This window comes from Rattus rattus, chromosome 5 (assembly GCF_011064425.1).
Source record: "Rattus rattus isolate New Zealand chromosome 5, Rrattus_CSIRO_v1, whole genome shotgun sequence".
In the NCBI taxonomy this organism is placed as follows: domain Eukaryota; kingdom Metazoa; phylum Chordata; class Mammalia; order Rodentia; family Muridae; genus Rattus; species Rattus rattus.
Window position 1 is genome coordinate 4032594 of NC_046158.1, and position 24659 is coordinate 4057252.

The 24659-nt window shown below is 45.7% G+C and overlaps 1 protein-coding gene across 1 annotated transcript in view; it reads right to left on the bottom strand.

The window, feature by feature from the left end:
* Positions 1-24020, bottom strand: part of Fubp3 (far upstream element binding protein 3) — a 46530-nt gene extending 22510 nt beyond the window's left edge. The window contains 3 exon segments of the mRNA XM_032902811.1: positions 158-191; positions 8562-8667; positions 23839-24020. Coding sequence (XP_032758702.1) covers positions 158-191; positions 8562-8667; positions 23839-23922 — 224 coding nt within the window. The 5' untranslated portion in view covers positions 23923-24020.
* Between the last annotated feature and the right edge of the window lie 639 nt (positions 24021-24659).

Sequence of the window (24659 nt, forward strand, 5' to 3'; positions counted from 1 at the left end):
TCTGGAGAGAGCTGGCAGAAACCATGGGTCTTAAGAAAATCTAGCCCTTGGCTTCCCACACTTCCAACCTCTGACTTGCTAACACTCCAGTGCAGATGGTGGATCAATAAACAATTAGAAATGATCAATAAATAATAAAACATAACCCACTGCTTACCTTTGATGTACCAAGGCCCCTAACTGGTTACCTACTGTGGCAAAGAGAAAGAGAAAGAAAAATCAAAGCATTAGCACGGATAAGCTAACTCCATCCTTCCCCGCACTCTTACTGTTCAGGGGGTGGGAGGGAGGCAGAAAGAAAGCAAACAGTAATTTAGGCTCAGTGGCTGAAATGAATGCGTTATGTGATATGAAACAGGAGGGGACATCTTGCCCGACAGTCTCTAACCCAGTGTCCAGCTGAACGAAGGATAAGAAATTGATCTGTATGTCCACATGCTGAGAGCCCTACAAGGGAAGCCTGTCTGTCTAAATCTTGCCCCCTCTCTCCTGCTTGGCATCCAAACCCAATGCAGAAACTTGGGTCCTTCCTGCTCTTTTAAAACCAAATGAGCAGATTTAGCTCCGTGGAAGCACTGTTGAGGGCTGCTCCAAAGCAGCTGTAGTTGCTAAGAAGATGCACACATGTCCCTGTTCTGCCATCCCTCATCCCACCCAGGGAAGGCCAGGCTCCGCCCTCCTGCGGCAGCTTCTCTAGCCCATTTCAGGGAGTTGAGTGGCATAGCCTCTCACTATTAGGACAGACGCGTAATCACATTTCCAGAGTGGCTCTGTCAGGTTCCCTGGTCTATTTCTCTCTCTCAGATATTGATGTGCCCCTCCTTCACCAGCCAGCAGACATGGTTCTGTGCTCTTTCTCTTCTGGAAAATGCAGTCCAAGAAATATAGTCAGCAGACAAAGGGAGACCATAAACCCAAACAGATAGTAAGGAACTGAATGGACCTTTTAAGATGCTAAAAGAGCATTCAAAAGTATGTCTCTGGGGAAAACAGGAAAGTGCCAATCACACCAATGTCTGAAAAAGTGAAGGTTTAAGAGCTGCTGCTTCCTGTCCAGTTACCCCGCCATCTTCTGGACAGTGGAGGACTATAAAGAGACAAAGGAAAGCAAACCAGACCCTGACACTCTGAAAGGAGAGAATGCAGAGAAACAAAGCAGCAAAAAGTAAACTACTGAGTTCACTGATCCAGGAAAGAAGAAAACCATATTCCATCTGGATCAATAGCAAGATGATGGTCTGCAGCCAAAGCACAGACACTGCACACTGTTAGTCGCTCACCTCAGGGATAGAGAGGTGTTTTTAATCGACTTAGAACAAGTGCTGGATTCCCATTCACATGAAACCTGGACACTCTCCAGATTGGGAAAGAGATCCCTATCATGGGCTTTGCCCAAGGAACTGTTCACTATCAAGGCAGGGGACAAAACAACACGCCAAAGAAAAGGGCAGGGGCAGGGGCTTGTGGGGCTACGCAGTTGCTCTACTCCTGTGATTCCAGCCCGCAAAGGCTGAGCCAGCCTCAGTTACATATACACGGATTCCAAGGGCAGCCTGGGCTATAATGAGCCCTGCCTTAAAAGTTTATGTCGGAATCCCTCTACTAGAGGGTGAAGAGTCTACTGAATACACAAGGTGTTTAACCTGCGAGTGAGTACGGTTCTCAGTGAGGGCTACGTGGCAGACTGCAGGGACTCTGTCCCTGGCTCAGAGACACCATAGGTTGGTGATCTTCAGTATGACAGAGAAGCCAAAGGAACATAGCAAAGGGCAACTTGGCAACAAAGAGCCTGTGAGACTCACCGGAACATTCCAGGGCTTCTGTTTAAACAGCATTCAATGACAGTCTGTGCTCACAACTGAAATTCCTTTTTGTTGCCAAGGTACATGTCATGGGCCTTGCACCTGGTTGCATTCTAACTGCCCGCCTGACATGTGGAGACATTCACAAACACCAGAACCAAACCTGCATACACCATTCCCCAGATATACAGCCTTCAAGGGCCATGGCACCAAAGGAGAAGACCAGATTCCACCAAGTAAGTGCTCAGTCTCAGGGAAGCTGAGATACCCAATACCCCCCCCCCCCACACACAAGTATGACACAGAAATACACCTGTGTGGTTCCATGCATCTATCTTATTGGGTGCCTAAAAACGAAACCAGCAGTACTGTACATGCAACTGACATGTTCTGTTCAGGTCTCCTCTGCCCTCCTGGTGGAGAGGATCACACTAAGGAGGCAAGTAGTACATTGCCAGCTCACTTTCTGAGTTCTCTTAGCTCAATTCCAACATACTGGCACACCCAGGCAATTCTCACTGACCCTGAACACAACACAATGGAAACTGTCTGGGATGCTGAGGGGAAATCAGCTTCTCAGACATGAGGTAGCTGACAATATAACAAGTTCTTTCTGAGGAAAGCAACACCCTGCTAGTTTCAGCAATAATCTTAAAAATAATAAAGTACGGTGCCGAGCATACTCTTGTTTTTTCTTTCTGCAAAGAAATGCTATCAAAGTATCACTAGACAATAAACCTAACTTTATAACAAGCAATATCTTTATAATCATCTGCCCTTCCCCAACACCAAGCTTGGGAAAGATTCAAGAGTGCAGCCCCACCAGGAAGAAAAATGGCAGGACTTATGCTCAGCAAACTAAAACCAATTTCCTCCTCAGTTTTTGCTCTGACTGTGTGCAAGAGCACCTTTACGAGCAGTGGGCTCTCCATGGAGGTTCAGAAGATGACCTGAGGTCACGACTAGAGTATATAGATGTATACTCCAGGCTAACAGGCCCTCGTGCTCCTGGGGATGCTGGGACTAGACTCTGCACACAGAGTCTGGCTTTATGCTGGATGGTTCTGGGGACCAGACTTCAGGTTCTCCTGCTCTCACAGCAGGGGCTTTACCCATGGAGCTGGTCCTCCTCTTCAGGTTCTCAGCATTCCTCCCTGTGACCTCCCTTGGCTTCTTCTGGTTGTAAGCAGCTCTTTATAGAGACTACTTTATAACCAGTCTCAGCTAAGGTCAGCGATACCCAGTCGGTTAAAGGAACACAAAGGCTTCCTGAGACCCTTACAGCCAACTCCAGTTCCAGGTCACAGAGCACTCCTTTGCTGAACCCAGCTGAAAGGTCTTAGGCAAGTAATCTGTTCCTAATTTTGCCAATTACTTTGTTTGCTTGTTTGTCTTATATTTTTGAGAGAAGGTCTCTCTATAGCTGGCTGCCCTGGAATTCACTGTGCAAACCAGGCAGATCTTGAACTCACAGAGATCTGTCTGCCTGTCTCCCTAGTGTTGGGATTAAAGGTGTGTGCCGCCATGCCTGGCCTCCAATTACTTATTTTTGAGAACTAAGAGAAGGAAAGTGAAGACAGGAGAATTGAGGGTTCCAGGCCTGCCTGGTGTATTTGGTGACACTCTCAACAAAAACAGAATAGGCACTTGCTTCATAGCTCCTCACTACTAAGCCTGCCTTCTTTCCTGAATCCTAACTCAAGAAGTGTAGGTTGTGCCCAGCCCCCAATCCCTTCTTTGGATCCTGACCGAATCCTGCACATGCTTGTCCTGACCCTCAGTTTCTCTCTCATTCTTCTTCCAAAGACGCCCTCACACACCCATACACTGCTTGCCAACTGCCATGAACATGTGAGTGTTTTCTGAATCCTAACTAAAAAGGCATAGTGCTTTCTTCCACTTCCAAATCTTCCTCCTAGCAGCTGTGAGAGTTACAATCTACATGCCCTGGAGGTTTGCTCAGACTGGATTGGAATATACTGGTCTGCAATCTTCAAACAAAAACACAAGTGAAAATGAGTTAGGATTATGTAAGCTAGCCCATCACTTTGGAGGTAAAGAGAGAATCAGGAGTTTGAAGCTATCATCAAAAGGTGCAAATTCAAGTCTGTTTCAGTGTCACTCCTGCTTGCTCATGAGCAGAAAAGACCACCACCAGTAGCAGCAGGAGCAGCAACATGAGACACTGCTCCTGCCACCCCTGCGTTCCCATTACCAGGGAGATGCCGTCATTAGCAGTCTTCCAGGGCACAGCACAGGACACTGCATACTCATCCACATGGGCTCTACAATTGATCCTGGCACCTTCAGATCATTATTTAGAAGGTGCTGAGGATGGAACCTAGACTCTCCTGCACACTAGGCCAGTGTATGACCACTGAGCTGCACCCCCATCCTGTGCTAGCAATTGTTACTCCTCATCCATCACATTGGACCATTTGGATGCCTAAGAGTCCAGGGGAAACTAACTCAACTGCAGGGTCGAGGGTGAATAAAAACCTGCACCCCTTTCCCAGTGCACCCTTAAAGCCAAGGCCTGATCCAAGAAACAACAGAGAAACCGAGTGAGCAGCAGGGGCCTGGGACCACCACCACAGCACCTTCTTCCCACTGAAGTCTCTGGTCCCATGATAAACATAGGGGCCCAGCTTTCTTAAGCAGCAACGTGCTGCACAGTGAAGGCTCACACTGTGTGTTTCAATGTGCATACTAACTAGTTCTAACGGACTCAGGATGTAACTTACTCATGAGTGATATTTTTAAAAGTAAAAGAGCTTCCTTTCTGTTTTTGTGGCAGTGCTAGGGATTGAGCCAGGGCCTCAGGCTAGCTCTACTGCTGAGCTACAGTCTTAGCCCTTAGAAACGTCCTGACATGACCCTCAGAGACAATCTCACAGAGGCATCGTTAACCACAACCCATCCATCTCCCAATGCTAAGAAGGGAAGAGGTCTGTTTCTAGAAGGAAGCTTCTCGACCTAACACAGACAGGAGAGCACCAGCTGAGCTGGAGGACTAGTTAGGCAGAGCAGAGACAGAGGTTGACAGCCAGGTCAGGAGGATCTGGACCTTTCTGGGGGCTTAGGCAGCTCCAGGATGTACAAAAGCCTGACAGGAAAGGCACTGGAGTTAAGAGCAGGGATTTCAGAATTGACAGAATGTCAAAGATGTATTCCCAACGATGGAGAGCACGTGGGTAACAGCATTCAGAAGTGAGATGGAGAGCACATGGGTAACAGTATTCAGAAGTGAAAGGTTTGAGAGTTTAGGACCGTGGTTCAGCGAGATGGCTCAGTAGGTAAAAGAAGTACTTGCTATAAAGCCCAATGACTTGAATTTGATCTTTGAAACCCACAAATAAATGTTAAGAAGAATCTTCTGACCTTCATGCACAACCAGACATCTACACAACTACAATGAAGTGTGATGTGTGTGACTAATGAAGCTACATGTGCCTGATTCCCACCTCTGCCTCAAAAAGACTGAGTGTGGAGGGACTGAGGCAGGTCTGATGAGCTGAGCCTCCTGTAGGACCAAGCAGGCTGAAGAAGCCATCTCAGAAGCTGCACAGATGGCTCTTCCAGAGGACCCAAGTTTAATTCCCAGCACCCACATGACAGCTCATAGCTATCTGTAACTCTACTTCCAGGGGATCTGATATCCTTACACAGACATAAATACAAAACACCAATGTACACTGGAAAAAAAAAGCCGCTTTAGAGAGTGCACACAAGTGTACTAACTTGTTTTCAGTATAGGACATTTCTCCTGACTGTCCTGCCCTACAATATGCTTAGTGTTCTCTCTTTCCCTCCCTCCTCCACCTCTTTTACTTGGGACACAGCTCCCCAGATCTAGCATGGAGACTTTACTCCCAGTGGTCAGGAGATGAGATGGGGCTGAGGCCAAGGATGGGTCCAATTTCCAGTGTACTTGCTTAGCTCAACGGAAAACCCAAGTTCCATACCTAGAGATCAATGGAGGAGAAAAGTAATTTATAGAACAAAGGTTTATTTGAACAAGCTGGGATGCACAGTGCAGACCACCGAGGGCATAGCTGGTTGTTATGAGACAAGTGTGCAGAGGTAGACAGAAGGATGTAGTAGGGTGCTCCCTGGTACATTCTAAGAAAGCACGCTGTGAAGAGGAAGGGAAAGGGAACTAAGTACACATGTGGTCTGTCCTGTTCACCAGGCAGACACAGAAAGTGTGTTATCACAAAAAGATGTACCAAGGCAGACATGGTAGTATATATGGCTGTAACCCCGGTACTTGGGAAGTAGAGACAAAAGATCAGGAATGAGTTTATCCTTGGTTATACAGCAATTTGGAGGCCAGCATATGCTATCCTCTCTCAGAAGAAAAGTAAACCAGGCATGGTGGTAACACTTGCCTTTAGTCCCAGCACTCAGGAAACAAAGGCAGGAGGATTTCTGTGGGATTCTAGGTGTATCTGTTATATAAAATGAGTTCCAAGACAGCCAGGTGTACACAGTGAGACCCCATCTCAAAAACCAAGCCAAACAAACAAAACAAAAGAAGTGAAATGCATGCCTCTTAACAAGGACTTAGGATTTTAATTGAGATTCTGGTCTTCCTTTGTGATTCTAAGTCACCCATATCTGCCTGCTACCTAGTGCTTTTTACTGATAAATTTAAAATGTTTACTCATTTCTTTCATACAAGAGAAAAACATCTTAAAAGTGCCAGAAGGTTTCACTAGCGAATATTTAGGTATCCCCTATGCAAAAGTCACCATTGCCCTCTTTCCACACCTTAATTTCAGAGGCTGAACTGCTAGACAGAACTGGTAAGCTGTAATGATTACGGTTTCTGGGAACACTGAACTAGAGAGATGCCATCCATTAAGCAGATCTGTGCTTAGAGCCAGACAATTCCATCTTATTTTATATTGACATCCCACAGGAACAAAGTGCAAAGCCCTGGGAAGGGAAAGAGGTTTCTGAGTCCTCTTCACTTGGGCAGAACTGCCCTTTACACACTTACCCATCCCAGGTCTAAAAAAATCACTCACCAAAACAGGAGACCATAAGGTGCACTTAGCAGCAGCAATTTAATGGCTACTCAAGTTTGCATGACCTTGAGGTGGACTTTTGTGTGAGATCACAAAGTTTTTTGTTGTTTTTTTAAAATTTATTTTGTATGTATCTGTACATGCATACACAGATGCATTGTGGAGTTCTCTATGGATTGACCTCAGGTCAAACAGGTGCTGAACCATCTCCACGGCTCATGAACTGTTTTGTAAACAGATGAGAAATTTTACTCTCCAAAGACTGTCATCGCTTATATTCAGAAATCCAATTATTCTTTAAAATAAATACATAAAATCAGTATCAAAATCTCAAGCCAGGTGTGATGGCTCAGGCCTTTAATCCCAGCACTGGGGAGCCTGAGGCAGGTGGATCTCTAAGTTTGAGGCCAGACTACTCTACGTAGTGAGTTCCAGGCTAGCCAGGGCTATATAGAAAAACCTTGTCTCAAAACAAAAAACATGCACTTGGGCTGGGGAAATGGCTCAGTGGTTAAGAGCACTGGCTGCTTTTGTAGAGCTCTGGGGTGCAACTCCTAGCATGTACATGGTGGCTTATAACGATCTAAAACTATAGTCATCTATAATATCCAGTGCCCTCTTCTGGTGTGCATATGTACATGAAGAGAAAACACCCGTGTGTGTGTGTGTGTGTGTGTGTGTGTGTGTGTGTGTGTATCTTAAAAACAAAACCAAACCAAAATCATGCACTCTTTTGAAAAGGAGATTACACAACAGAATGTTCTAAACCTTGGTGGGCTTAAGTGTGATTCCACTTAACAATACATCACTACCACAGAAGCGTCTACACACAACTGGCTATGTACAAAGATCAATAAAAAAGCAAGCAGAGAAGACATTGTCTAACCCGCTGTATGCAAATCAGGATGTTACTGAACTTCTCCAACGCTCAGGGTGTTTTCCTTAGCAGAAAGGACAAAGCAAGTATCAACTCTGCATAAGCACCTGTGTCTGGCTGACACAGGGCTGGAGCTCTGGGGACAGGTACTCTCAGCATCCCCAAATTCCTTTAGAGATGGAGCTGGAAAAATAAACCAACAAACTAATGACTAAATTAAAACAGATGCTTCTAGAAAGTGCCTGTCAGACATAAAAGTAGATGGGGACCATTAGGGAAGATGATGGATCAGAGATGGGAAAGGAAATTGAAGGGAATATGGCCAAGGTATGTAACATGCAAACCTAAAAATGCCATCATGGAGTCCAGCAGTGCATACAAATAGCATATGCTGATTTTTAGAAAATTAAAAAAACCCAAGCCAGACACAAATGGGGATAGTGAAGACTAGCAGACTGGAGAAGCCAACACTCCTCCCTTTCTTATAGGTCAAGTCAACCACAGCTTCCTCGGTATTTCACAGAAGTAGTAACTTCAATTCCTATGCAAGTGCCAGAGGGACTGAGAACTAAATCAAACACAATTCTCAAATGGGTCAAATTACTGCCAAGTGGACACTGAGGCCAAGTCTTTATCGTGGAGCTCAGCTGAAAAAATTCTTCTATTATCAAGGCAAATAGGAACTCAAATGCCAGCCAATTGCCAAGAGAAATCACCCTAACTGCATCCCCCTTCACCATTCCTTTAAGAATGAGATGTTGGAGAACTGCTCAGAAATGGCTGACACAGATTCAAAATAACCGGCAGGTTCACTGCCATCAAAAAGGAGAGTCGTTTACAGCAACTTACCTCCATCGTCCAAGGGCCGCTTCTGTACTCCGTATCCGTACACGGAGGGGTCCACCAGGGGTGTGGAATTATTCAAGTGAGGAATTGAATCGATTTTAGCAGCAATCTACAGAGAGAATCAAATTTAAATACTTGGTAGCTTGTGTCCCGGGAGAAAAGAAAGCATCTTCTTTAAGGGGCCGGTACCCCACTTCTAACACTTACATCAGCATAAGCCACTCTCTCTGGTAGGGCAAACACTTTACCTGTTGAATCTTCTTTGGTCTTGCCTCTTTTCAAATTCTGCCCAAAGGTCATCTTTTAACATTTTAATTCAAGGGAGAGGGGGGATACATGGAAGTCAACCTTCTGTGGTTGGTTAACTACTATGTGAGGCCCACTGTTCAAACTCATACTGCCTTCACCTGCTAGACCACATACATCATCAACCCCCAAGAAAGTCAGTTTTAGTCATTTTATACACACACACGCCACATCTTTATTTTAGACAAGATCCTACTGTGTATGCTCAGACTCTTGCAGAGTTCAGTCGTGTGGCTTACAATGAATGGCCCGTAACTCCAACTCTAGGAAACTTGAGCCCCTCTTCTAGTTTTGATGGATACACAACATTCATACAGATACATAAATAAAAATAATGAAACCAAGTATCTTAAAACATTAGTTTTAAAATAACCCCCAAGCAGAGATGAAGAGGTCCAAAGGTGAGTGCCCTGAAGATGACAGACTATGTACAAGTCTGCACTTTTGGCAGGTCACTGCCATTACCTCTGAAGATGCCTTCTGCTTTCCAGACTTGTTTGCATGAGGCAATGTCTGCACCAGCCTCCCAGTGCTGGGACTGAAGGTGTGCACCACTCTGCCAAGCCTCTTTCCTTATCTGCTGGTCTTAAAAGTGGCTGGGGCGTCATTTTCCAACATCTGGTAAGTTACGAGTGTTAGGCTAGTTTCCTGTTGATTCATTGAATCAGCAAATATCCATTTAAACTATAATGGGCTTTTCTATTTGTTCTAAATTTACGATTGTTTAGGTTGTCTTTAATTTGGGAAATTGCCCGAGATGGAATAGCATAGGATCTATGTGGTGGTCTGAACGAGAATGGTGCCCAGAAGCTCATACAGTTAAATCCTTGGTCCCCAGGGAACAGCACTTTGAAAGGATTAGGGGGTGTGGCCTTGAGAAGGTATGGCATTGTTGGAGGAAGTGTCACTGGGAGTGGGCTTTGAGTTTCCTTTTTTGTTTTTGTTTCCTTTGGATTTTGGGACAGGGTTTCTATGTAGCCCTGGCTGTCCTGGAACTTGTCTCTATAGACAAGTCTGGCTTTGAACTCAAGAGATCTATAGGCCTCTGGAATTAAAGGATTTGCCCACCACTGCCCAGCTGGCTTTGAGTTTTCGAAAGCCCATGCTAGGTCCAAAATCTATCTATTTGTCTATGCATCAAAATGTTGCTCTCAACTACTTCTCTAGCACCATGCTGCCATGCTCTCACCGTAATGGGCTAAACTGAAACTGTAAGCAATTAAATGCTTTCTGTTATGAATTGCCTTGGTCACATTGTCTCTTCACAGCAACAGAACAGTGACTGAGACAATACACATATATAGTTTATGTAGTATAGGATAACAGTTAGACAGACTGCAGCCATGCATGGAGGTTCACGTTTATAATCCCAGCACAGGAGACTGGAGTAGGGGGATCGCCAGGATTTGTCTCAAAACAAGCAAGCAAACAAGAACAGGTTGGAAAGGTGGACAGCAGTTAAGAGCCTATTGATTTTAGAGAGAGGACTGGAGTTTGGCTTCCAGCATGTATGCTGGGAGGCTTACAAACACCCGGGGCTCTAACACCTCCAGCCTCTGAGGGTACTTGTATGTATGTATACAAATGCAGACACACATGCATACCCATAATTAAAATTAAATCTTTATGTAGTGGTACATGCCTTTAATCCCAGTATTCAGGAGGCAGAAGCAGGAGGATCTAGGACAGCCAGTATTACAAAGAGAAACCCTGTCTCAAAAATAAATAAACAAGTAGGTAGGGAAATAGAGCTTTACAACAAAATCATGGATCAAAGCAGGATTCCAAATTCAAGGACAACCTGGACCATACACGCATACATGCACTTAAATCCTGGTTACACAAAAATGATAAGAATTCAACGTTATAACATGCCCTTATGGGCTGGAGAGAAATGGCTCAGCGGTTAAGAGCACTGACTGCTCTTCCAGAGGTCCTGAGTTCAATTTCCAGCAACCACACGGTGGCTCACAACCATCTGTAATGAGATCTGATGCCCTCTTCTGCTGTGTCTGAAAACAGCTACAATGTATTCAAATACATAAAATAAGTAAACTGTAAAAAACTGCCACTTACAGCGTACATTTTTATTATAGGGTGCGTTTTATTATGTTTGTGGTGGTTTGAATAGGTATGACCCGACCCCCAAAGACTCACATGTTTGAATGCTTGGCCAGCAGGAATGGCACTATTTTTGAAGTGTGTCACTGTAGAGATGGGCTTTCGATCATATATGCTCAAAGTCACATTTTGACTCATAGCTATGTCCAGAATGACACAGTCCCCTTCTGCTGCCTGCTGATCAAGATGTAGAACTCTCAACTCTTTCTCTAGCACCATGTCTACTTGTACACTGCCACACTTCCCATTATGACGATAATGGACTACACCTCTGAAACTATAGGCCAGACCCAATTAAATGTTCTCCTTTATAAGAGTTGCGGTGGTTGTGCTGTCTCTTCACAGCAATAAAACCCTAAGACACAATTTGGTCTAAGAGTGGGGTATTGCTGTAATGGCCTGGCCATGCTTTTGTTTAGAGGAATGTAGATTTAGGGACTTTGGTTCAGAAAGCAATGGAATGCTTTAGGTGGGGTTTAATAGGACATCCTAGCAGGAACATGGAAGACAAGTGATTTGAACTGTAGGGGCCTGGCTCAAGAGGTTTCAGGAGTCTGCCTAAGACTAAGGTAAAGAGATTTAATTTAATAGAATTGGCAAAGAATATCTCAAAACACTCTAGTATAGACTCTTGTCATGTAATTCACACTTATGAAGAACATTTTGATGAAATAAAGCAAGTTGAGCAAGGAAAAAAGTACAAAATGTATGGTTTAAAGGGGCACCAGGGGGGTTGGGGATTTAGCTCAGTGGTAGAGCGCTTGCCTAGCAAGCGCAAAGCCCTGGGTTTGGTCCCCAGCTCCGAAAAAAAGAAAAAAGGAAAAAAAAGGGGGGGGCACCAGGAAGTGGAATAGAGCTAAATCCAGTGTTCAAAAGGGGAGTGGTGACATCAAGGCAAGATCCCACCCAGCTAACTTCCATCTTATGAAGAGGAATGAAAGAAAAGCTTAGATGCAGGTATGGCCTTACTCGATTTTAATCCTACCACTTAGAAGATGGCATACAGATGTCTGAGTTCAAGGGCCTGGTCTACAGAGCAATTTCTTTAAGAGCCAAGCTTAGACAGTGAAGGCAACCACCAAAACCAGAAAGCTGCTGAAGATGTAACTGAACAAGGGGGCCATGTTCCAGCGCCAGCAAGCTTGTCAGCTTCAGCCACTATGGCTCTGGCTTTGGAGTCAAAAATGATGGAAAGGGTTACAGAATCTCCTCCATAATGAGCAAGTCACCAAGGCCAGGCCTGTGGCAGGGTTCTCTTGCATGGAGGTCCAAAGAGGCCATTATGTGAAGCTGTGAAGGTGAAGCTTGGATTGCCTTGGAGACCCCAAGAGGTTTAAGATGCCAGAGTCATGGGACACCTGTTAATTAGAGGAACCAAACCGAGAGAAAGAAATGTGTTGCAGTCAACAAAGCTGAAAGGAGCTGGAGAGCTGAAGAACATTTTGATGCCAGTCATGAAGACAGAGTTTAGAGTTTGCCCAGTTGGTATTTAGTCATGATAATGTATACCCTGTGCTGTTATATGTTGGAAGTATATGATCTGTTTTTTTTTTTTTTAAATAGGGGATTACAATTAAGAGATTATATGAATTTTAGATGAGATTATGAACTTAGGACTTTTAAACATTGTTGAGACTGTTACTGACTATGGGGACAATATTACAGCATCAAACAAATATCATTCAAATGCGACTGTGGGCCTACAGTGGCAGCCTATGCCTTTAATTCCAGCACTCAAATACTAGGAATAGGCTACATCTAATCACATTTTGACACAAGGGGCCCCATGGCAACCCCCAAACAACTCATGCTATTGTGGAGACTACTGACTGCTCTCCACAAACTGATGATACGACCCTACTATTGAAGGAATACAACACCTATACAATTCACTGAATGTAGAGCAGTCAAACTGGTACCTACCCAGAGCCTTCACCCCTACAGACCTGCATTCCAAACACTGGAAGGTCCTCTATATACTGCCTAAGGAGAAAGGTACAAAACGTCCGGCCTGCAATGGTGACCTGCCTGCCAAGATGTACAAAAGCGTAGGAGTAAACAGCTATCTGGCCCACCCCATGAGTTAGGATCTGTAGCCAGCAGGCACTATTTAGTTAACCAAGGCCTGAGATTAGATAAGCAACGGGAGGCAGAAGCAGGCAGATCTCTGTTGAGTTTGACATTTACCCTGTCTACAGAGTAAGTTCCAGGATGCCCAGGGCCAGAGAAACCGTCTCAAAAATCAACAACAAAATCAACACCCCTCCCCATGCAACCTTTGTTCTAGGAAATGGCTTTGATATATAATAAAACAAGAAACACTGAATATTTTCTTATTTATTTCTTCTAACCATTCTCTAGGGCAGTAATCCTCAAGCTTAATGCCGCAACCCTTTAATACAGTTCCTCATGATGTTATGGTGACCCCAACTATAAAATTATTTCATTGCTACTTCCTAACTGCAATTTTGCTATTGTTATAAATCATGGTATAAGTATCTGTGTTCTTCAATGGTCACAGGTGGCCCCTGTGAAAGGATCTTTTGAGTCACAAGTTGAGAGCCTCTGCTCTGTATGACTGGCGTTATTTCCATACAGGCTCAGAAAAGCAGAGTGATCTGTCCAAAGCCACCCATCTCAGAAGTAGCAGAAACAGTACTTAGCCCCTGCCCCACGACTCTACAGCAAGGATCCTAACCACTAGGTAACCTCTGGGCAGCATTGGGGTATGCCTCTTACCCTAGGACTGTCTATAAGAACAGAACTGCTCTAGGAAAGTGAAGTACAGGCAGCCCTCAATTCAGATTATGTAAGCAGATACTCAACAAAACCCAGCCCTCTAGTCATTACCTGTGGCCCTGACTTAAAGGGGAGCTTTGGGTGATTTTCTACTATAGAAGACATCATTCTCTTTTGGAGGGTCATTGGCTATATTTTAAGCAGCGATGGACAAGTAATAAAGCAGCATCTTAGGACATTTAGCCTCCACTGCCAAATTAGCAGAAACATGGGGAAAAGGAGCACAGTCCTAGGAATCACCCAAGAATCCTGGCTGTATGCTTGAAGATGGTTCAGTGGGTACAAGTGCTCAGCTTGGCAAGCCTGGAGAACCTGGCTTCGAATACCCAGCACAGACATGAAAGCTGGGAGTAGCCACAAATGCCTGCAACTCTGATGCCCTGGGAAAGGAGGATCACTGGGGTTTACTAGCTGAGGGTTCAGGGAGGGATGAAGTACACAGCAACAGAGCAGAACACCCAATAGCTCCCCCATTCAGCTTCTGAATGCACACACATTCACGGCTGTACATGCACAGAATGTAAAGTGAATGACACCACACTCTCAGAGACCAGTGTGCATGACTGTAAGGCAGCAAGGTTCTTTTCCTTGAGGTTTCCTTCAAAAGGTACACGAGGTGGTTCTTGGAGATGCAGGATCCACACTTTCAAGATCACACATGCACCGTTCTTAGTTCCTTCATGTGCTCAGCAAGTCTCCCACTTGGAAGAGTGATGCTCTTCCCTTTTATTATTTCAAAGGCAGGCCCAGTAGGGAAAGCACTTGCCACAGAAGTCTGAGCACACCAGACCACCTGCAATCCCATCACTTAAGAATCTCCAGGGGCAAGCTGGCTATACTAACCAGCAAGCTTGGGTTCAGTGAGACTTTGTCTTAGTAAATTAAATGGGAAGCAATTGAGGAAAGACACAGACGTCAACCTCTGACCTCAAAGCATACTTGCACAGCGCACCTATACATGCAAACAGGAGTAGGTTGTTGCCAGGTGATTAATCCCAGCACTCAGGAGGCAGAGGCAGAGGCAGACAGATCTCGAGTTCAAGCCCAGCCAGGTCTACAGAGCCAGCTCCAGGGCATGGGTGCATACCACACCCATGGGAAAAAACAAATAACAACACCTTTTAAATTGGAACCATATATAGCAGCTAATGCCTACAACGCTGCTAGCACTCCAGAAGCTGAGGGAGGATGATTTTCACAAGTTCCAGGCCAGCCTGGGTTTCATGCCATCCTGGAATGCAGCAAGACACTGCCTCAAACAAACAACACATATTTTAGATTGGATATGGTTGACATGGACTTATAATTTCAATACCTGGAATACTGACACAGGAGGACTTCAAATTGGGAGGCCAGCCTAGGTTACCATGTTCTGTCCTTGAGCCAAACAACTGCCATATTGGGTAGTTCAAATGTGCCTTCCTCTAAAAAGATTATCTCAACTGGGTTTTCCTTGGCCATTTTCCCCCATCATGGAGAGCCAGAGAAGGTCATGAAACTATCACCTTTCTATCCAACCACTTTTCTACCACCTCCCTATTCTATGTAACTCGAAATAACTGTATAGGCCTTGAGGACAAACTAGAGTATACAGGGAGACAGGAATTTCACCTATCGGGGAAGGAGGACAACCCTCACTGCTGCTGGGTAGTTGTTTTCTAGGTGTGACCTGTTTAGGGGAAGGGACCCCTCACCTATGTATTCTGTGCTAAAGTTCAATAAACTATGGTTCTGCGGTGGAATGATACAATTTGTCTCTGGGACCTAGGAAAAGGGGTAGACATTGCTTCCCTGGAAAGGAATTTCAGCAGAGCAGAGTGAAACCCTAATCCCCAAAATAAAACCAAACAGTGTCCTGAGTCTCTATAGATTCTGTATAAGTCATAAAGGAGTTACTGTCACTGGGATATGACACTAGCTATTTCCAGTACACACTCAAGGTGGAAATAACAGGCTCAACATTCAACGAGCTCACCTTGCAACCTCAAATGGGAAGCTGGAGTCCACTAGCTCATCCTTACAGTCAAAATAGATAAAGGCTAGGCAGCTGCCCAATCACTGTAACTTCCTTATGCCCTGCGGTCTTCAGCAGCCCTGGTACCCATGCTTGGGGGGAGTATGAGGCTGGTCTGGCACAGTCTCTTCTCCCTATACCCGTGGGAAACTGCGGCCAGGGCCACAGACCCAATGCCAGGGTTGCACAAACCACAGGGCCATGTTCTAGAGCTGCATTCTATGGCCAAGTATACCTCAGAGAAAGTAGCAGATCAAATTTGGAGTCCTGCACCCAGAGATCCCTGTGATGATAGTGCAACAGTAACAAAAACAAAACAAAACAAAACAAAACAAAAAAAGTAACACCTGGACCCTAAAACAACACTGGACTGGGAGTGTGGGTTTGAAGTGGAACCTGCACACAGCATTCACCAAGTCTAGATGGAGTTCAATCCACAGACCACCCAAAGAATATAATGCTTCTATGCTGAGGAGCCCCAACAGGAACTGGAGGGTTCCCTCCCAACTATCAGCTTTTTCTTTTTCTTTTTCTTTTTTTAAAGAAAACCATTAACCTCAAGAATTTCCATTTCATAGATGAAAAACTGAGGGTTATAATAGTTAAGTAAGCCAGACATGGTGGCACGTGTCTGTAATCCAACAGTGGGAAAGCGGAGCCAGGCTTGCCAGGTGAGGCACCATCCACGAGGAAAACAACAAAAAGGCTTTGTCCAAGCCTCCCCAGTGCTTAGTGGGAAGAGCCACTTCTGTAAGATGGATCAGTCCTATCACGTCACTACCACCCACGGGGACTTTATGGCCATCAAATGGACCGACATGGCTAAGACCCTTGCCTGGCACCCAAGACAATATGGGCTCAGTCAAGAGAAGCTGCCCCTGGCTGAATCTCTGCTCTATGGACTGGTATTAAGCAGAAGGGATTCTGCCAGTAGAGATGCAGTTCCACAGCTTTTCCTAATCACTCATTGAATCCACACAGATAGAATGAAACATTCCTATCTGTGTTGGCCAAGTACGTCACAAACTCACAGAGGAACAAAATCAGCAGGGTGGTTCAACTACCATCTTTTAAGTATGGGCACTCTGGAGGAGCAGGCCTGCCCCAGTCACTTCGGTCCCTGGAGTACCTGTTAACTGGATGCTCTATAGTTTGCCTTCAGAGGAACCCTAAACTTCCTAAAATTGAAACATTTCTAGGGAGAAGTTCAACTCTTAAGGGTCTCAAGAGTCTGTGTTCTGCCACATTTAAAGCACACCTTCCCTAATCCAGAGACATCCAAAAGCTGGCACTGGATGTCTTCCTCAGTAACTCTCCACCCATTGTTTTTTTTTTTAAAGCAGGGTCTCTTACTGAACCTGGACTTCATCAATTCAAGTAGGTTGGTTGGGCAGTGAGCTCCTCCCAGCTTCCTCCCCAGCACTGGGATTAGGCAGTGCACTTGGAGATGTGAACTCAAGTCCTCAAGCTTGTGTGGCAACATTGTGACCAATTGGGTTATCTCCCAACCACCACCCCCACCTCCCCACCTCCCCACCTCCCCACCTCCACCCGCTTTGAGAAATGTTACTCTATCTCTTTTGGCTTATTCTCAATTATGAGAGAATTCTAGCCCTTGCCCTGCATCTAACTCCACAAGAAAATGAAAGTAGCCACAAATGTGTCTGACTTATCTTCCCACTGACCCGGGGCCCTGGCAAGAGGCCTTGGACACAGCAACTCAACAAATAGTGGCAAGTGACTTGCCACTATCTGTCTGTAGCTTGTGCCCACAGAAGCAGACTGGCTGCTCTTCCTAATCTCTTATAAAATTCCAAATAAAGACGGCTGTGGTAGTGTATACCTTAGTTCAAAGATTTGTGAGGTGGATGCAATACTGGTAGTTTGAGGGGCGCCTTTAGTGACTTTTAATTGGCCTGGGCTCTATGAGATCCTCCCCTAAAAAACCAAAATTCTTTTTTCAGCTGGAATAATTCACAGGTGAAACAAGAGATAAAATAGGTGCATGGAAAAGCAGGCAGTGGGACATGGTGGTCATGCCTTTAACCCCAGCTTTGAGTTCATGGCCAGCCTGGTGTACACAGAGTTCAAGACAGAACTACAGAGATCTTATCTCAAAAAAGTAATGTTAGAGACCATGTTAGAAAGCATACAACTGGGCTGGAGAGATGGCTCAGCGGTTAAGAGCACCCAACTACTCTTCCAGAGGTCCTGAGTTCAATTCCCAGCAACCACATGGTGGCTCACAACTATCTGTAAAGAGATCCGATGCTCTCTTCTGGTGTGTCTGAAGACAGCTACAGTGTACTTATATATAATAAATGAATAAATCTTAAAAAAAAAAAAAGAAAGCATACAACTAACACGGCCATTTTTTTCTAGTGGCAGTTGGATGGTGCTCTGTGTGTTCATGGATGTCAAAGCACAGCTGAGATCACCTAGAGCAACACTTTCTAGGTTTATCCATAGAACTGACTTGTTTCTATAAAGAACATAAACACACTGTACCTCAGAGCGTTGCTGCACACGGCTATTAGATGCAGTCCTAACACACCTGTCCACAAGTTATTTTCCTTCAAAGACCGACTCACCGTGTGCAGTTCCAACACAACGCTAGTCTAGTCAAGGGCCACCAGCTTCCTGCAGGAGACTTGGGCCTCCTGATGGGCTCCCAATTTGGCAAAGGAACCTCAATGGGCAGTATACAACAGCAGCGAGACGGAAGGGATGAAGGCAGCCACAATGGGCAGGCAACAGCTACGGTTGAGAACTGCAGTGGAAGACAATGACTGCTGTGCCAGACACAGCACAGGCAGTCAGAGCTTTCCTGAGAAAGCTAGAGACCCGAATCTATCACATGCAAAACCACCCTAGCTTCTAAGTACTACACAGGGTGGACAAAAAAGACTGGAGTCTGCTAGAGTCATGGGCTCTAGTGGGAGAACTGTGGTCAAGGTATTTATACTACATAGGTGGGAATTCAAAAGACAGCAAACTTTGATAACACAAGTGGTCTATCAAACCATAAGATAATGATAAATTTCAAAACACTATGGTAGCCAAACCTTGTTTTTTGTTTAAATTCCACTGTAAATGAGAAAAAAAAAGTCTGACTACTATGGAATGCAGTTCATTTACTATCTACTTTTCAATATCAAGTAAGTTCAGAACTTCTACTAGTACATCAGTTCTCAACCTTCCAGGTATTGTGACCCTCATGTCGTGGTGACCCCTAACAATAAAACTATTTTGTTGCTACTTTATAACTATAATTGTTATTTTATGAATTATAATATCTGATACACAGGATATGTTATGCAGTCTCCATGGGGTAGTGACCACAGGGTAAACCCACTGTACTAGTAGCACATGGCAGCCACCATCCAAAACCCTTGCAGGTGCACTGCCTATAAGGACTCAGCACTGCCCCATATGAGCAAAGCCTCAGCAGTGGTTCGTGGATTCCTCCATAGCCAACGGCTTCCCCCAGTGTCAGGAAACTGAAGCAGTATACAGACATGAATGGTGATTTCAGACAGTTTCACTCTGCTCCACATTCGGCAGCTCAAGTGCGCCATGAGTCAAACCCACACATCAAATGAGCAAAGGCATGAGCTGTCAAGGTGCGTCCAGCGACCAGTGAACGGAACTTTTACTACCGGCTGGCACACTCTGTTCTTCCAAAGGGTATTTGCGGCCTATGCCCATGTCATTTCACTCAAGCCCCACATTAGCCCAGGGAATAAGTCATTTACCCCACATCTACTACTCAAAAGTAGAAAGAGGCAGTGCCACAAGGAGGCTGAACTGAGGTCACACGCTAATCAATATTTCTCCCATAAAGGTGTCAGTGATGATCAGATTTCCAGGTCTACAAACTTTCTAAATGGTTATCCTTCTATCGACTTAAAATTACACTTATTTCATGTGATTGGACATCCGTCTTGGTGCCCATGTGAAGAGCATAGGATTTATAGAAGTTGGACCTTTCTTTCTGCCATGTGAGTCCTGAAAATTGAACTCAAGTCCGCAGGCAAATCCCTTAATTCAGTAAGCTTTCTTGCTAGCCCCCTCTCTCTCAACTCTGTAATAGCTTGGTCCCTTTTATCTGGGTCCAAGGTAAGATGCCCAACTCCATGCAGAGTGCATTTATGCTGCATTCTGTATGAGGACATAGGAAGGAGCTGGCTGACGTACAGGGCCTTGACAGGGCCTAAGACAAAACACCTTAGCTAAGTGTGCTACTGCATGCCTAGAATCCCAGTTCTTAGGAAACTAAGGCATGAGGAGCATGAGTTTGAGGTCAGCCGAACTACACAGCAAACCCTGCCTCAACAAAACCACCTCCGCGACAAATAGGAGCTTACAGTCGTAATAAGCATTGACTTTAGCAAAATTACCTATTCTCAGGAAAGCTAGTAGGAAGCTGCTGGCAGTTGTAACACTGTGAAAGAACACAACCCATTAACAAGTCCCTGTCTTTACCAGATGACAATGGTAACACTTTCTGGGAACACTTTCCTTTTTGGACAGGTTTCATGCAACCCAGACTGGCCTCAGGCTCACTATACAACCTTGAACTTCCCGACCATCCCGCCTCCATCTCTTAAGTGCTGGGATTACATACAGAGATGTGCTTAGTTTATGTGGCACTGGGGCCGAGCTCAATACTATAAATTATGCACACCAGGCAAGCACTTCCAGGCCAGGGGACATTTCTAATCATCCTCAGAAACTTTTCAAAGTATAACAGCCTTGTGTCCACTGGTCCCTCTTATAACCCACTCAGGACACAGATGCAGAGTGCTTCTGGAATAAGATGAACTGACAGCATCCAGTCTTCTCTAGTTAAAGGAGTGCTTGAATTTGCTAAGCAGCCTGAAGAATGAGCCATCTTAGACTTTATCAGTCGTCCCAAATCAGACCCTACTTCCACTGTCCTTCAGAACAGATGTGAATTTCTTACTTCTAACACACAGTAATCCACTGGGCCCCCACTCTGGAAACATTTTTAAGTTTTATATGGCTCTTCAGAGATTCCCTTTGTATTTAAAAACTCCTCACTCAAGTACACTAATAGCTAACACAGATAACTGTTGTTATAAGCCTGAAGACATCTATATAAAGATGCTTCAAGAAAGAAAAGCCCAGTTACAATAGAGCTATGCAATCAGGCTTAACAGACTAAATTCCAGGAGGGTCCACTCATACTATTAGAACTTGCTGGGTTGGGGATTTGGCTCAATGGTAGAGCGCTTGCCTAGCAAGCGCAAGGCCCTAGGTTCAGTCCCCAGCTCCGGAAAAAAAGGAAAAAAAAAGAACTTGCTATGTAAATTGAACAGAAGACAACTCATTATTCTGAAGAACTGAAGGCCTTACTGTTGCTGATAATTATGAGATTAGATTAGGAGGAAAGCCTTATGCTTATTAAGATGAAATACAATAAGTCAGGCCTAGGAGGTCAGACCTGTGATCACAGCCATGTGAGTGGCTGAGGCAGAAGTTTGAGTTGAAGGCCAGCCTGGGCAACTAAATGAGACTTCGAATTTGTTTCATTGTGTGTTGAAGGGCTTGCTTAGCATGTACAAGGCCTTGGGTTCAATCTCTAGAACAAATAAAAATCTTATTTCTGTTTACTGATTTACTGGGGGCAGATTTTTAATCTTAAAAAACAAACAAACAAACAAACAAACAAAAAAACCAAACTGACGTATGAGTGTTCTGTGTGCATGTCAGAAGAGAGCATCAAATCCCTTTATAGACAGTCATGAGCCACCATGTGGTTGCTTGGATTTGAACTCAGGACCTCTGGAAAAGCACGCAGTGCTCTTAACCACTGAGCCATCTCTCCAGCCCCCATATGCAGACTTTTTAAAAAAAGATCTGTGTGTAGGTATTTCACCGGCATGCATGTAGCCTATGTAGAACTTGTGTGCAGAACCTGCAGAGGCCAGAAGAGGGTGTCAGATCCCCTGGAACTGGAGCCAAATTGTTAGCCACCATGTGGGGGTGCTGGAAATCCAACCCGGGTCCTCTGGGAGAGTAGAGCTCTACAGTTCAGATTTCTAAGTTTCTAGTCTTAACCAACGAAATCTTCCTAAATAACTCTAAAATTAACAGCAAACTTTCGTTTGACTTTTTTGAGACAAGGTCTTATTGTATGGCTCTGGCAGTCCTAGAACCTGCTCTGCAGACCTCGCTGGCCTGCATCTCACCAAGATTTACCTGCTCTGCCTCTGAGTGCTGGGATTTAAAGGTGTGCACCACTATGCCAAGCTGCTTCTTTTAATCCCCTTAAAGTCATTTCTCAAAGGCAGAACGGACGTCTAGCTGTTGCCATTAAGAAGCAACACACCTATCTCTAATGGGCTCATTACCAGTTCAGGCCGTGGTGCACTTCATAAATAAGAAAGTCAATGAAATATTCCCTCTTCAGCGCTCCAAGTTAAGGCAGATTTAACAGAAGGCACCTCCTACCCTCACCCCCACCACCTCCCCAAGCAAGTTAAAAGTTGCATAGAGTCTCGGCAATCCTTAAAATTTCATTTTACCACTAGGATGACAAGGCAGGTGGATTCCTGTGAGTTCAAGGCTAGTCTGATCTACAGAGCTAGTTCCAGGACAGCTAGGGTTATACAAACTCTGCTTGGAAAAAACCAATAAATGATTTTCATAAGCTGGGTGGGTGACGCAAAGAATGTCTTCAATCCCAATACACGGGAGGTGGAGACAGACGTCCGAGATTGAGGCCAGCCTGGTCTACAGAGAGAGTCCCAGAACAGCCAGGGACTACACAGAAAGACCTTCTTGAAAAAAACAAAACAGATTTACTTTGCACTCAACCACAGGACTTGTACAGACAGAGGACCTGAGCTTTCTAAACCCACGACTGCAACTGTTAGTGGTCACAGAAAGCCAACAAGATGGCTTTGACACACTAACATAGAGGGAAATCCAGTATTTCTTACCAACAGGTGAAAAACCAGGATCCTATCCAGCAGAGAAAACAAGTGCACATGAGCAGAGTGGTGGATGGGGAGCTGGAGGCATGATCACCCATGACGGCTATCGAGTAACTGAAGTATAACACGAATGGATACTCACGATTGCACTGCTTGGAATTAGGCAGTCACAACCCGTCAGAGAAACTTTTGCGTGAGTCCAACACTTGGGGACTGTTAGGCTCCAAAACAGTGTCTATAGAGCCATCAGTGTTAACATGCAAAAAGTACATGGGAGACAGGTAGGGTTCCCTCGAAGGACTACTGTAAAATGATGAAAAGGCCCCTTGTTCACGTGCCCAGGTGAAAATCTCCCAAGAATGTGTCCTGTGGCAGGCATTCTGATAGGAACCAAACCGTCAGCGAGTTGACAAAGTCAGAGAAGATAAACATCACTGGATAGAGGGAAAGTTTGAGCTTCAGGGTAACTTGTCACTAAGTTTCAGGCAAAATACAAGGACAATTCTGCTCTAGGCACCATGCCAGGAGCCAGAGAGGTCCCATATTCATTCTCCAAGGGAAGCTTAAGTCCTTTAAAAAGCCAGTTTCACTGACAAAATGCACAATATTGCCAGATGGTAGTTTCATGGTCGGAACGAATCCATCCCACACTCTTCCCCGTAGAGTAAGACTAATTATCAGAAGGAACTCTCGAGGACCACCCACTCAAGACCTCCCCTTTTCTCTGCAAAAAAGAAAATCTCAAATACAAAATACTCTCGAATTTCTTCCAATACGCTTGAAATGCAGCCAGTGGAAGGCGCGGTTTCCCAAGGCTGCAGAAGCCACGTCCAGGGCGTGAGATGGATGCCTGGGGTCTACACCCGAGGGCCCACCAGGAGCTGCCGAGATTTGAACCCCGGATAGTAGGCCTGTGGGTGCAGCCGGGAGCGCAGGCGCTCGGAGCGCTCGGCTAAGGCTTCCTCCGGCCCTGGGGCGCCTGAGGGAACCGCCCGGGCCTCCCGCAAGTCGCGGCCCTAGGCGCCCACCCCAGGCGTCGGCGGGGCGGCCTCCCGCCCCCGGCCTCCCGCGCCCGTACCTGCCGGACCCGGTGCAGGGCATCCACGAAGTCTTCAGCCTTCAAGCCCACCGGAGCGCTCTGCCCCTGCACCAGCTCCGCCATGGCCAACCCCACCGCCACCGCCGTCGCTCGGCTTCCCCGGTCCGGCCTCCCACTCCGCTCCGGGACCCGTAGCCGGAAAGGGAAAGTCGCCCCACTTCCGGCGGAAGGGAAGCGAAGGGAAGGCACTGCCCGCTCAGAGAGAGATAGGTCTGGGGAAAGCCGCGTCTGTGAGGCGGGGTCTCAAAGCACATGACTGCTGTCCGGCCGGAAGTGGGGGCGTGGCCGTGCCGCGAGGGGGCCTGCCCCGAGCACAGGCAGCTGTCCGTCAAAAAGGCCAGGTTGCGACCCCGCCCTCTAAAGGCGTGGGCCCTAGACCTTGCACGATGGTGGCACAGCCACTGAGGCGCGCAGGTGCGACCACGTAGTCCCTGCTGTCTGTTTTTGCCACCTGGCGGAAAAACGTGGACGTGGCTCTTCCAACCCCTCACCCAAGCGGTCGAGGTGCACTAGCAGCCCCCTCTCTCCTCTCGAAATAGTTGCGGTGTGCTGTATTGACTGGGAATGAGCATCTTTACCGTGGTACTAGGACCCTCAGTAGGGCAGTGTTCCACCTTTGCAGGGAGTCCCAGGCCACAGGATGGGCTGTCAGTTTGCCAAGGATGGGTTGAATGACACCGCTCAAGAAGCCTGGTGTCCCCTTTCACATTCTATCCCTAGGATAACAGGAAATACCATAAGACCATCATTGCTTCCGGGCCTGCTGAGGCAAGAGACTTTAGAAATGTTTGAATGCTTGG